This window comes from Callospermophilus lateralis, chromosome 7, assembly GCF_048772815.1.
Source record: "Callospermophilus lateralis isolate mCalLat2 chromosome 7, mCalLat2.hap1, whole genome shotgun sequence".
Taxonomy (NCBI): Eukaryota; Metazoa; Chordata; class Mammalia; order Rodentia; family Sciuridae; genus Callospermophilus; species Callospermophilus lateralis.
In genome coordinates, this window is record NC_135311.1 from 102978524 (window position 1) to 102992688 (window position 14165).

The 14165-nt window shown below is 53.2% G+C and overlaps 1 protein-coding gene across 1 annotated transcript in view; it reads left to right on the forward strand.

Moving 5' to 3' along the window:
• The window catches only part of Lrp8 (LDL receptor related protein 8), a 77158-nt gene that overhangs the window by 23875 nt on the left and 39118 nt on the right, over positions 1-14165 (forward strand). The window contains exon 3 of the mRNA XM_076862719.2: positions 11645-11771. Within this exon, the coding sequence (XP_076718834.2) occupies positions 11645-11771 (127 nt within the window). The remainder of the gene's footprint in view (positions 1-11644; positions 11772-14165) is intronic.

Below are 14165 nucleotides of genomic sequence, written 5' to 3' on the forward strand. Positions count from 1 at the left end.
AGTGACCCCCCCACCTTGGCCCTCACTTGGCAGAGTGAAGGTTTGGAGATTACATCCTCCTCTTACAGCTGAGCACTGAGGGACAGAGGAGGAGTGAGTGTGCTTGGCCACACAGTGACTTCACCACCTTCTGTGCTCATCAAGACCATCTTATCTTGCTCTGGGTTGTGGCTTTTATATCAGGTCCTTGTTTCCTCAGCTTTCTATTAACCCTATGAAGGAAGATTCACCTCTCATTTTTTTCTTTAAGCTCAGCTATATCCCAGTATCACGGTCTCCTTGGCTCCTAAACTCCCCCACAGTCCCCACTGCTGAGCTGATGTGCCTTTTGTGCCCTTGCCTTCACTCTCTCCATTGGGCCCCTACCCTGAGCCCCATTCTCTGCTGTCCTCCTCTTCCAGCCACATGCCTGCCTCCCCCCTGGGGGCAGGCTAACCACAACGACCCTCTCTCTCTGCCCCACACCTGGAGTGCTCCCTGTTGGTCCCTTTCTGCTCTCACCTGTGAGGCAGGCTTTGAAATGGTGCATGTGGAAAACCTGCCTCTTTCCTCCTCTTTAGAGGAGGAGACTGAGGCACAGGAGATTAGGGGCTTGTCCAAGGTCATCCCAGAAGTCAAGAACAGCCTGGTGTGGTGCCCAAGATTTCCCCAACCCTAGCCTGGCTTTGTGGAAATCCCCAAAGAAGCCCCCCAAAGGTCTTTCTCACAGCCAAGGTCCAACTAGATATTTTCTGACTGGCCAGGGTCTGCCTGTATCTGAGCCCAGCTCCAGCCGTGTCACTGGCTTGTTGAGCTGCTGGGATGACTTGCGGAGCCTGCTCTGGGCTGGTGGAGGGCTCCGGGTTCTCTCTGAACCATAAGCAGGGAGATGAGAGCTGTCCAGCAAGTCTGCAGATCTTCACCCCAGCACTGACAGCCAGGGTGGCGCAGCCCACAGGGCTTCCCAAAGGCACTACCTGCGGCTGGACTGCCAAAAATGTGGTGGTAAAACAAGTACCGTGTGGGAGAGTCCAGCTTGCTAATGTTCCACCCCTGGTGCTCCGTGCCCCCAAGGGCCACAGTGGGGTCCACTCATTTTTGCTTTGCTGGAGGTGGGGGGAATTGATATCATCAAACTGATGCTTGAGCTGGCCTTGAGAGTTATGGAGAGAGAAGGGCCCTCTGCCTGGTGGAGCTGATGAGTCAAGGTGCCAGTGGGAAGTCCTATGGCTGTCCGTCATCCTTGAGTGGTTATGAGAGGCAGGTGGCCAGGGATCAGGGCAGTTGAAGAGATCCTGTGTCCCCTGCAAAGGCCCTTGAACATATTATAGGGGATATAGGGAGGCAGCAGGACAAGAAAAGATGGCTCTCTGATTATAGAGATGCCTTTGGGAGGACAGTAGCTGCTGACCATGGATTTATAACCCCTCACTTGGAGCCACAGGATTGGATGGTGAGGGTCTGGGGACCAGCTCCTGTTGTCTACCATAGTTTGCCTTGTCCTGGGCCTGGGAGAACTTGGAGCTGAACTTGTCCAATCTATCTTGCCATGGAGGAAGAGAGCAAGGCACAGAGAAGGCAGGGGACTTAGACAAAGGCCACAGAGCACAGCCAGAACCTGCCTCCTACCCCCAACCCATCTGTGTCATGAGGTCGCAGATCCAGAATGCCCCACGCTAACCCCATTCTGTTGAATATCTTTTTTTTTTTTTTTTGGCAGGTAGAGGTATTGGGGATTGAACTCAGGGACACTCAACCACTGAGCCACATCCCCAGCCCTATTTTGTATTTTATTTAGAGACAAGGTCTCACTGAGTTGCTAAATGCCTTGCTAAATTGCTGATGCTGGCTTTGAACTTGAGATCCTCCTGCCTCCTCCTCCCGATCCATTGGGATTACAGGTGTGCACTACCGCACCCGGCCTCAGTTGAATATTCTTACACTGTGTCCCAATTAACCAGCAGTCTCCCTGGCATAGCCTTGATAATATCATAGCCACTTCTAAGCTGAAGGCCTCCTACTGGGCGCACAGGTGAGCAGAGGCTCCCTGGATGGCTGCTGTGGAACTGGGAGTGGCTGAGAGCTCCCACTGGTCTCCTAGGCATAACTTGCCCCACACTTACTGGCAAGAAGCCCAGGCCCAGCACGGAGGGGCGCCGTGGAGAGGCGCAGGCCCGGCACCAGGAGATGGATTTCCCAATAACAGGGTGTCGCTGCCCATTTGTCATCAAGATGGGCCGGTAGGGCTCCTCTCCTCTCTGAAACACTTCTCCTAGCAGCCTAATTGCTGAAAGCATTTGCATTTTCCTTGCAGCCTCTCAGCGTGAGCAGCTGCTGCCTAATGCGTGGAGAGGGTGCTGCACTGACAATACTGATCACAGCAGGGGCCTGAGTGCCCTGACCTCTGGGTGGGGAGGAGGAACCAACTGCTTTTCCCCAGATAGGTGGGGTCGTTACTCTGTCATTCCCTCCATTGGAGGCAATGTCTGCACCCTGTAAGGTCTGGGGTTCTCAGGGCCCTTTAGCCTGGCTTCCTTGGCCCTGGCTGCAGTTAGTGGGAACTGAAAGGCCTGCCTAGTGTCATGCAGCATATTGGGGCTGGAATGAGATCTGGAGCCTTCGCAGCCGCATTAGAGAAGAAGAACGCCTCCTTCCACTGGGGGGCTGGTGGCAAGAACACAGCCCTGAGTGTGAGGAGCCTGCGTGAGCCCTGAGGCCTACCCAAGGGAGGCAGACCATGGACCTGTCAGCTCCAGTGGCCTGACTGGAGTGGAGCAGGAAGGTCTTCTGGTCAGAGGAGGCTGAGTTCCCTCTGTGGAGGTGAACGCAGACCCGGAAGCCAGGCAGGATCCTGGGTTGGAGGCCCCAAAGGGCTTCCCAGCCTTGCCTCCTGCCCTCTGGAGGCTTCTGCTTACAGGATATCATGAATTTTCTTCTGGCTGTTTCCCTGGGACCTATAGTCCAGTCCTAGGGATTTCAAAATCACTAACCAAAATCCAGAGTGGGACTGGCCCAAGCCCAGGAGATGGGCCTGAGTGGGGCCATTTTTCCGGTGTGTCGCCTGCTCCAAACAGCAACTTGCATCATGTTTGGTTCCTTGGCAGGCGCCAGCCAGGGACTCCTGCTGGTCCCATCCTGCCCTCGCCTCCCTCTGGCCCCCTCCTGTCATTGGTTCAATACCTCCTGCCTGTATCCACAAATCACTGGGACAGGAAGACCCCTTTGTCGTCGGTCTCTCAGAGGCGCTCATCTTCCCTGTGGCGACAGGGAGTCCCACATGCCCAAGCTAGGGCTTGGGCCTCCCTTGGTGACAGCCGGGTGGGGTCAGGCAGTGTCCAGGAGCAGCTCGGATGTGCTGGGGTCTGAAGGAGGTATTGGCTGGGAAAGCTCCAGGTGACCTTTTTGGAGGGACCATCTGTGTCATGAGGTCACAGATCCAGAATGCCAGCTGGAGGGGGCCTCATCTCACTGTGAGGCCCTGAGTGGGAAGAGGCCATGGGTATTCGTGGAGAGCCCACTTGCCATAAGACCCAGTGAAGGGTCAGGCTATGAAGTCTTATTCTATTCAAGTTTCTCCCCCTTTCTGGGCCTCCCTCCTTAGAGGGGGAGAGAGCATCCCCTCTAAGAGCCCCAGTTGAGGTGGTAGGGAAATCCCATTTTTTGGATGGGATGTGGTGATTCAACCAGATCACAGAGTGACACCTGTGTCCTCTGCCACAACCACAGGACAATGGTCCTGACACTCCCCAGTTATCCCTCAGCCCAGCCCAAATCTTGCTCCCTCAGAGCATGTCTGAGGGACAGACGACAAAGGGCACTTCCTGCCCCAAAGTACAAAATGAAGAGTCCCTGTGACCCTCAGCCTGCTCAAACTCAGCACCTCATTTTGGGTGGTTTTGTCTGTCTGATGATGTGGTGTGGCTAGAGTGCCTAACTTCTTAGTGCAATGGGGTCTGGACATTTTTTTTTTTAATTTATATTTTTTAGCTGTCAATGGACCTTTATTTTATTTATTTATATGGGGTGCCAAGAATCGAACCCAGTGCCTTACTCATGCCAGGCAAGCACTCTAACACTGAGCCACAGCCCCAGTTTTGGGTCTGGACATTTTGAGGGAAACTTTTTCCAATTTAAAAGCAAAGATGCCTTCACCCAAAAGTGATCCTTCCTGTGTCACCCCTTTCACCCTTTCAAGCTTTTCCCGAAACCCTCACTTGTCAAGCATCTCCTCTGCACCTGCCGCTTCCTCCTCCTCATTCTCAGGTGGGATGGGAGGGTGGCAGAGAAAGGGCACTCCGATGTCACTCGCCTGAGCCAACACAGCCGAAGGATGAGCCCCGCCCACCACATTCATGGGTGTCAGGACACTAGGAACAGTTGCCTCCCAGCACCGCCTAGAGCCCTGAGCCAGAGATTGACAGTGTGTGGAGCTTGAACTCAGAACAGTCCCTGGCAGGGATGGAATCTCAGCCATCCACGGCCTATTGACATGTCTGACTCTGGGAGTGTTTGTCATAGAATCTTGTCACAGGAGCTTGGGATGTGCAAATTGTTGTGGTGATCTTAGAAATGTGGGCCCTTATAAAATTAGAATCCAAAACCCATGAAAGCATCTTAAATGTTATAATAGACCTATGGGCTCTTTGGAGACATCACATGCCTGGGGAGGGGTTAGGATTTAAACCGCTGAATCCCAAAGCAGCCACTGATGGGCTCTGAGCCCCAGGGCTTGACAGAGGCCCCAGCAGGGCATTGAGTTATGGGGCAACAGCTGATGGGGTCCCCCATCTCTGGCTCTGCTTCCAACAGTGCAACTCTATTTTTATCTATTTTATACATTAGAATTTCACTTGGGAAAAAGGTTCCTCTGCTTAAAAATGAAACACAAAGTTTGCCAGGCCTTGCACTGTGCCCCAGCTCCGTGCCAAGACCCATCCTGGCCTAAGAGGGTGACTCTGGCAGTGGGTGGACACAGGCAGCTGAGGTCTCCTGGGAGGAGGTGCAGGTTGCTCAGGCCACAGTCTCCTCCCCGTCTCACTCCTGCTGTGTTGCTGCTGCAGCCAGAGAACACTCCGGAGTCTGTCGTCCTGTTGACTGTGGTGACAGTTTAATAGTAGCTTCCTGGGCTGTCATTTAAATCTGCCTGCCAGGTTAGTAGGCCAAGGGCGGGCTGGCACGCCCCCTGCCCCCACCCCGGATCTCCCTTCTGCTGCAGTGGTCGTCTTGGCAACGCCAGGGCCTGGCGAGCTCTGCAGAAGGGTAGCTGTGAGGAGCAGCCCTTTCATCTCCCCGACCCCACCCAGTACAAGTGGCCCAGCTGCCTTAGGGCTGACTGTAGAGGGAGCCAAGCCACCTAGTGCTGGCCCTAGCCTGGGAGAGGAAGTGGGAACAGCTGAGTCCCCTGTGTGTACCAGGGTACAAGGTGGGGGCTTTAGGTCTTTGCTCTCAGTCTCTCACCTGCCCCAGGAGGGGAAGAACCCCAGTCCAGGCGGCTCAGCGACAGTGTTGCGCTGGAGCCCACCTTTTCTTATAGGTCTCTGCTCTGCGTCTTTCTGTAGCCCAGGAAACCAGAGAGCAGACTGCATCCCTGATCTCTCTCTCATCTCCCTGATCCAGGTGGCTTGGTCTCTATCCCCTCTCTCTGTCCTGATCCCTCCTCTCAAAAAGGCCCTGCTCAGAGGACTGGGGTCTTCCAAGAGAGGTCCCCTCAGCTCCATTCTGGGCTGAGTGCTCTGTGAACAACTTCTGTTGTTCCTGGTCTGGTGCTGGCTCAGAGACATGACAGCTGGGTGCCAGATTGCCAGGTGACTGTAGCCAGTCCTTCTAAGCCTGTCTTCTTATCTGTAGGATGAGGGGCTTATACCACCCTGTGTTTTCCCAGGTAAGGCTCATTGGGCCACTTTGACTTGGGAAATAATAGGCATGGCATCCAAAAAAGGAGTTTCTTAAACAAGTTTGGAAGAGCTGGGGCAAACAGTGAACCAGATGTCTGCTATGGGCCATCTCAGGGCCTTTGGTAAGCCGTGGGCATTGTGAATCTCCAAGGGGAAAAATGATGTCATTCCATATGTCTGGGTGGATAGCTCCCTGGCCTGTCCCTGCCTTCTGTCCTTTCTCTGCTAGGGGCCGAATATCCATGTTGCCATTCTCACTGAATTCCAAAGCAAGCTCTGGCAGCTCAGCCTTGGGTTTCGCTGGCTGCTAAACAGCAGCCATGGGCTTGGCAAGAGGCTGGGGAGGTCTTGGGAGCTCAAGGAAAGCCAGGCCCTGTGCTGGGCCTCTGCCCCGTGGGCCGAGTTGGCCCTGGCCTGGTGGAGCTCCCAGGCCCCTTGCCACTAGCCTCCCGCACAGGAGGGCTGGCTCCTGCACCCCCAGGCGCTGTATCCCTCTTTCTGAAACACCCTTCATCCCTTGCCCCACTCCCACAGCTTAGTTGACTCTTCCTTGAATGCACTGCCCTCCTCAGTTGGCCATTCCCCAGCTTCCTGGCCTATACAGCGGGATTGGAAGTTAATACCTGGGTTCAAGTGCACCTTCAGGCATGAACTGTGGCCTTGAGAAGGCACCTCTCTTTGGGCTTTTAAAATGGAAGGGGTTCTGACATGGTGGAACGCTGGATTGCGGAGAGGAAAGCACATGGAGCAGCTCTGGGCAGCCCTGACAGGTCTTTGTTTTGAAGCCCTGTCTGCACTGGGCTGCGGGGAGTGAGGGTGGGAGCAGTGTGAGGGTGTATACTGTTTCAGGGAAGGAGGAAGCTTTGAGGTGCTGAGTGATCATAATAATTTCACAAGATCACAGCCCCTGGATGCTGAGACGAGCTTAAGAATCAGTCAGCACCATGCCTCCATTTCCTGATGAGGAGGCAGGCCCAGACAGGCCAACTGATGGACCCCGCATTGCATGCAGCTACTGGGGCCAGGGCGCTGACTTCACACTCCTCACTTTTTCTGCTTTTTAAAGCCCTAGTGCCATCCTTATCCCCAAACCCTCTGTGTTTTGTAAAGCAAGGACAGTATCCCCTGAATGCAGATGAAGCAAATGAGGCTCAGAGAAGTTGTGTAACTTGAATAACATCACACCGCCCAGAAATGGCAAAGCAGAGTCCGATTGGCCCTGGACCATCTGATGCTTTCCTTGGCCTGTGTTCCTTATAAATTGCAGCTTCCAATTTCTTTTGTCCTGGATTTCCCACTCTGCTCTGCCCTGGGGTCAGCCCCTCCTTATTGCCCTCTGGAATCTCAAGTCTTTTGTGGCAGCCCATCTGTTGCCATGGCACCAGATTATGATGTCGCAGACCCTGGATGACTATGTATCACTCCTGGGCTGTGGAGTATAGGGACTCACAGAGGTGGGCATTGTCCAAGGGGCAGACTGGCATAGAGGGACATAAATCCCTGGAAACGGAGCCACGGCCTCCAGCCCAGCTGGGGAATCGTCTTGGGAACCAGAGCCAAGGCCAGGAGAGTGAGGTCTGGCATGGCTTACTCTGACAGCCCCAGGACAATAGCTCAGCCCCTTCCCTTGATGAGGACTCCGGGACCTGGGACCTGTTACACTGAATGATCCGATGCTGGGATGTTTACTGAGATCCCCAAGAGAAAACTTTTGCCTTGTGGCAGTGCTGCATGGGAAGCCACTGTGCCACTGTTTCAGAGAGGGAAGTGACTTACTTGTCCAATGTCACTCAGTGAGGCTGCAGCCATGCCAGGACTCAATCTTAGCTCTGATGCTAAGTCCCTCTGTGGTACACTTCCAGTGGGGACCTCCCAAGGTAGTTCAGTTGAGTCTCAAACCTGAAAGTGACCCTGCTGCCTCAGTCTCCTCAGGGCAGTACATTAGCAGAGAACAGGTCATCAGAGGCTAGGTTAATTCTTCTGCACACTCCTGGCCACATTGCAAGGGACTGCTTCATGCAGGTGCCTCTGTGCTAAGTGCCTGACCTGCCTCACTGCCTTGTCCGATGGTCCCTGGGATCTGAAAGGCCTTTCACTGTGTTTCCTCTCTGGGGTTCTCTTTCTTAGCTGGGGAACACTGGGATAGTGGAGGGCCTTAGAGGGAGGAGGTCAAGCTTTGGAAGCAGATACACAGAACTGAAATCCCACTCTGCCAGCTGCCATCCTTACCTCCCTGAGCCTCAAGTGCCTCTTCTGTAAATGGGAGTAACAGGAGCTACCAGAGAGTCACTGGATTTTGGATGAAAGGAGCCAGGGTGGAAAATGACCAAACTGGTCTAGACAATGAACAGATAAGTTTTGCAAAACACCACTATGGAACTTTGAGCCCTGCAGCCCCGTTTCTGGGCCTGGATGACATCTCAACAGCCCTCTGGACTGTGATGGTGCTTGGCTGCTCGGCTTCCTTGCACAGTGCCTGCTGGGTCTAGGACATGCAGGCAGGCCAAGCTCACCCCTGAGCTTCCAGAATGCCAGAAAAGCGCCCTAGGGCATTTGGCTGTCCTGCACCAAGGGACATAGCCCTGACAACACTGTCTACTGGGTGCTGCCTGGTCATCCATCCTTGCCAGACTTACCCTCTTGCTCTGTGCTCCCAGCCACTAGCTTGTTTCCTCTGTGTTCCCAGGGCAGAGGCTCAGTGATGATGACTGAAGCCTCCATAGGGCCTCCCCATCTACCTTGGGCTTTTCTTCCACCTCTATGGCCGAGTGTGTATTTGGGGAGCATGGTGGGAAAGAGCAGACACATGACTGCAAATTCAAATTGTGGCCCTGCTCCCACTCAGATGTGACCTCGGTCATATAACTTAACATCTCTGGGCCCAAGTTTCTTCAAATGTTGAGTGAGGACATAACGAGTCTTTGTCCTTGGGCTTCATGAGCAAAACCCCTAGCATCAACACTGCCACCCAGGAAGCATCTGGGGAATGTTAAAAAAAGAAAAACTCAGAATATTTGCCTCTTTGTTTGGATGCTGAACTCCTATGGGGGAGAATTCCCCAGGTGCCACAGCTTATACAGGTGTTCACTTTACAATGATTGCAGACTATGATTTATCAAGAAGTGGTATTGACAATGACCTCTTGTGCAGAGCTCAGAGAGGACTGCTTGGGGGCCGAGGGCTGAGAGACAGGGGAGCTGGCTCTTGTTTCTGCCTTGCTGGGTTTTCCTGGGCCGGCTTCTTTCCTCTCTTCGACTTAGGTTCTTCCCCATCTGTAGGTGGACTCCGATTCCTTGGGTTTTTTCTAGCCTGCATGTAGAGGCATCTGGCTAAGGAAAGTGTGAAGAAAGCTCAGAATGCAGATGTACTGCAAGGATTTCATGAAAAAAAGAAATGGAGTAGATTCAAGATACCCAGTCTCTCTCCCCAGATCTCTGCAGGGCTGCAAGCAGACCATGGAAGGAGTTCAATAAAGCTGGCTGATGGGAAGGAACTTCCTGGGGAGAAGTGGGGTCCTGGCCCTTAGGCCAGACATTTAGTTCACTTTCTGCCTGAAATCTACCAAGTTGGGTCCTGTGCGGAGCCTGACATCACCATGTTGGAGGACAGAGAGGACAGCTAATCATGTAGGGCTATGGAGTCACTGATGATCTAGAGCATAGATCATTATGCCATAGGCCACAGCCTGCTGCCTTTTTTTATAAATAAACTTTTATTTACACACAGCTGTGCTCACTCTTAACTGTTGTCTATGGTGACTTCTGCCCCACAATGGCAGAATTTAGTGGTGTGACAGAGACCATGTGGCCCTTGCAACTTAAAGATCTACTCTTTGGCCCTTTACAGGGAAAGTTTGCCAACTTGTACTCTAAAGTGACATTTAGAGGACTGTGGGAGCTCAGGGGAGGTCCTCAAAGATTAGAAGTGATCAGGGATGTCTTTTTGGAGGAGGTGATATCTAAGTACAGAGTGGAAGAAAGCAGTTTCAAGAAACGGTTTTCAGACAAAGAACAACTTGAGCAAGGTGTGATGTTATAAATAGTATGGAGTATGCAGGAGCCCTCTAGAATCCAGGGGGGACTGGATTGGGAAGAATGGGGAGGGGGAGAGGGGAGGAGGAGAGCAGGGGGTCAAGGGACCTCAGCCCCTGGGGAGGGGCATAATCCAGTTGGCCCCTGCATATCAGCCCCAAGGTCAGTCAAGGGAGGACTGGGCTCCCCAAGGCCTGAGATGAGCCCTGCTGTGCTGAGATATCCTCTTTGTGCTGAAAAGAGACTGTCCCTGCCATTTCTGGGCCTCGTCATCTGGAACTACCTTCTCCACTGAAAGGTTATATCTCAACAAATCCCCTGCCCCTTTCCCAATGAAGAAACTGAGGGCCAGGAAAGGACAGAGATTTGCATGAGGGCACACAGCAGAACAGCTCAGCAAAGACTGGAGTCCAGGCCTCCTGGCTCCCTGTTCTGTGCTCCTTCTCTCCCACTTTGCTGCTCTGTAGCAAGTCCTGGACTCTCAGGCCAAGCCTGGGCAGGGTATAAATTGAATACACGTTTGATGCAGAGGAGCCCCAAGAATTGAGAGGTCCAGGCTGGGGTCCTCAAGGCCTCACCCCTGCACACCTGCTGGTTGTGGGGGATAGGCAGCCCCAGCTCACCCACAGGAGGCCTGAGGGGTCAATTGCCCTCAACCTGCCCTGGCCTGTCAGATACAGTCAGCATTCAGGAAGAAGCTGGGACCCCAGCTCAGCAATAATAATGAGGGTACTGTAGGACACAGCCCTCCCTCTCATTTCCACTCCCTGACACCAAACTGTAGTGCCTCTCAGGACAGGGCACATAGGGCAGCAGAGAGTCTTGTGCTGGGGTTGGTACCCACATTCTTGCCTCACTAGCTGTGAGAGCTCATCTTGCTATATTCCCTGGGTGGACACAGAACACCCATTGCTTACACTTTTAATTAAGACTCCAACCATGAAAACAGCAATAGCCGCTGCTCACGAGGATCTCCTGGGGGTGGGTTCTTTGCACATGTTCCACTTGGGCTGTAACTTCTCACTGCTCACAGCCTTTGTTTCCTTCTCCCATTACATATATAAGAAGATTACATACAGGCTTAAAGCTAAGTAACTACCCCAAGGTCACGCACATGGAAGGAGGCCCAGCTGGGTTCCAAAACCCAGTGCAGGACAAAGGTCTCCTCTGTAGGACCTCTGCAAGGGCCTTGGGGATAGGGATTGATTTGAGTGTCTTACCCAGTAGGTGCTTGGTCACCACTATGAGCACAAAATACCTCATTAATCTTGCCACAAAGGAAACGTCTACTTTTAGGATTCATGAGCTCCCTATTTGTGGAAGGGGCCTTGACTTCCAGGCTGGTTGGGGTGGGGAGGCAGGTAAAGTGGCTGAGAACGGGCTGAAGGGGCAGCTGCAGGATGGGAATCAGAGAGGGCTCCTTGGAGTAGACTTTGAGGGAAGAGAGGGGTGTGACAAGGGTGTGATGGCCCCTGGCACCATTGCTAGACTTGAGCTCCTGGACCTGTCTTCACATGACCCTCAGTAAATGGGTGCAGGGTGAGTCAGCCTTTCTCCCTCTCATCTCCTCTTGAGTGAGTTGCTCCGTGGTCTGGTGGTACTGTGGGAGGTCACCTGGGCCAGCTTTTAGACAGAGTATATTGCTGTCTTAGAAAAGACCAGACTGTTCTAAGACCAGACTGTCTTAGAAAAGCCTTCTGTGTTCACCAGACCCCTCATGCTCTTCTCCTTGCCCCACAGCTAAGAAGACCTGTGCAGACAGTGACTTCACCTGTGACAACGGCCACTGCATCCCTGAGCGGTGGAAGTGTGATGGAGAGGAGGAGTGTCCTGATGGCTCTGACGAGTCCGAGGCCACTTGCCGTGAGTCCTGTCTCTTGGACTGGGGGGTGGGGATTTCCCTGGAGCTGTTTCCTCATCAGCTCTTTTGTGGCGGCAGGTTGTGAGGCTCAACTGAGGGGAGCAGCTGAACACTGCCATACCTGGGGTCGGGGGCCTAGCAGTCAAGCGTTGCTAGTTACCTGTTTCTGGGTTTTCTTCATACCAGTTGCACATTGGACTCTGTTTCTATAGCACCAGGCACTGGAATCAGCCCATTGAGTCCTTTTGCCCAGAAGTAGCCATAGTGCCTCCTGCAGGCCGTCCCTGTTGGTGTCCTTGAGGACCCAAATCGCAATTCCAGTAGTGCGAATGGCCACTGGCACTTATTAGGCATTTACAGTGTGCCAGACACTGTGCTAAACTCTTTGTGTGTATTAACTCCTTTTATCCTCATAGCAGCCTCAGGAGGCAAGTACTGTCACTTTCAGAATTTTGTAAGGACGACACTGAAGTTCAGAGAGGTTGAGTGACTTGCTTGTGGCTACCCAGCCAGGACTTTGAAGTCCTAGCCTTTTCCTCTGCCTTGGGTGGGCTGAGCCCTGGAGCCCAGTTGTCCCTAGCCAGTTGGCTGGTGAAAGATGCAGCCAGGGGTGATATGGAGGGCCAAAGCCCTAGGCCCGCCTCCCACACTCAGGCCTTTGTCTTTCTGTGATTTCTTTTCCAGGCCCTAATCCTCTAAGCAAACTTACACCAGGCAGGTCATTCCGTGACATTTGTTAAATTAAAAAGGAGATGAAAAGGGGGTGGGGAAGGACCCAGTGGTCCAGAGGCAGAGTGTCAGCTGTGTAAGCCTGAGACAAAAGATTGGGACAGGGTGAGCACGTGGTGGATGGTGGGGCTTTTGGGGACGGGGAACCCTTCTTCAGGGGTAATAGTTGCCCTAGAGGCAGAGGCAGGGACAATGGAGGCCACAGTCCCATCTAAGGCTGTGGCTGGAGATAACTGGGTTTCCTTGTCTCCTAGCAACAGAGCTACCAGTCTGTGAGAGGAAGAGAAAGGGAGAGAAGAGAGCAAGAGTGACCCCCGCTGCAGACAAGGGGGTCATTTCCTTGTACAACTGCCCCTGCCCTCCTCAGTCATACACAGGCCCTATCCTTTTGTTACCCCTCCAGATAGCCCAAATCAATGCTGTCCTGGGGCGCCAGGGCAGGAGGGAAGCCCAGTGCTTTGTCCTGAGCTTCAGAAGAAACAAAGCCAGCCACGCCCACTTGCTATTTGCATCTCTTAGAAACCTTGAGAGGGAGGTGGGGCCCACTTAGAAGGAAACTGAGGCTGGAATAGTTGATCCACTTGGTTGTGGCTGCCTGGCCTCCAAGGGCAGAGTCATGTGCACCTGGGGAGGAGGGCTGTGGCCACAGGGGGCCTTTCTACTCTTGCAGTTAGCTAACTCTGCCATCTGCCCACTTCAGCAGTTACCCTGGACACTGGGGGCAGAAAGGAGGGGAACAGGGGCCTCCTTGTGGTTATTAGTTGGGGGCTATCTTAATGCCCCAGGGCTGTGCTCCTCCTTCTCTCCACAACTCAGTCTCTATTGCTATTCACCTTATTTCCTGGCCCTCCTCGGGCCTTTTCACCCTGCTCTCTTGGGCTTCTCACCCGCTCCTCAGCCTCCTGCTTGTCCTGTCTTGCCCCCTCCTACCCCTGCTTCCCATCCCAGCACTTGCTGCCTTCCCATCCATAGGCTGTGCCAGGCCCTCCTGCTCCATCCCTCTAGCCTCCCAAGTCCCTCTTTATTTGACAGTTGAGCAACTGGAGGCCCAGAGAAGTTGACTGACTTACCACAAAGATACACAGCTTATTCATGGCAGGTCCCCCTTCTGTGACAAAAGACAGGCTCTTCAAGCTCTCTGAAGTTGGACAGGATACCTGTGGGAGCAGCAGAGAAGGCAGCATGCAGGAGTGGAGAGGCCCAACTCTCTTTTGGAATATCCCAATAATTCCCTGTGAAGTTCTACCTATTTCTCATTCCTATCTAGGCCCTGACCTCTAATATTCCAGAATTTCACGATATCAAGATTTCTGAACTCTTAGTATTTTGAAATCCTCTTTCTCCCTTGCCTGTGCTCAACTGGGGCACAAGGACCAGGATCCCTGCTTCCTGTTAACATTGATCAGAGGCAGGCAAGGCCCATGGCTGGGGAGGGCTGTCTGGAAGAGGTCTGCCAGAGTGAGACCTCAAGGGTCAGGCAGAACTTGGGGCAGCAGGGCCTGATAGTAGGTTTGCTCACAGCTTCCCAGCTGAATGAGAACCCGGCAGCCAACCTGCTGTCCATTTAATTGGTGTTGCCATAGCAATCTCCATAGCTTACCAGGTTTCTGGGGTTGTGCCAGCTCCCAGGATAGAGTCCCACTCCTCACCCCTACCAGAAAGATTATAGAC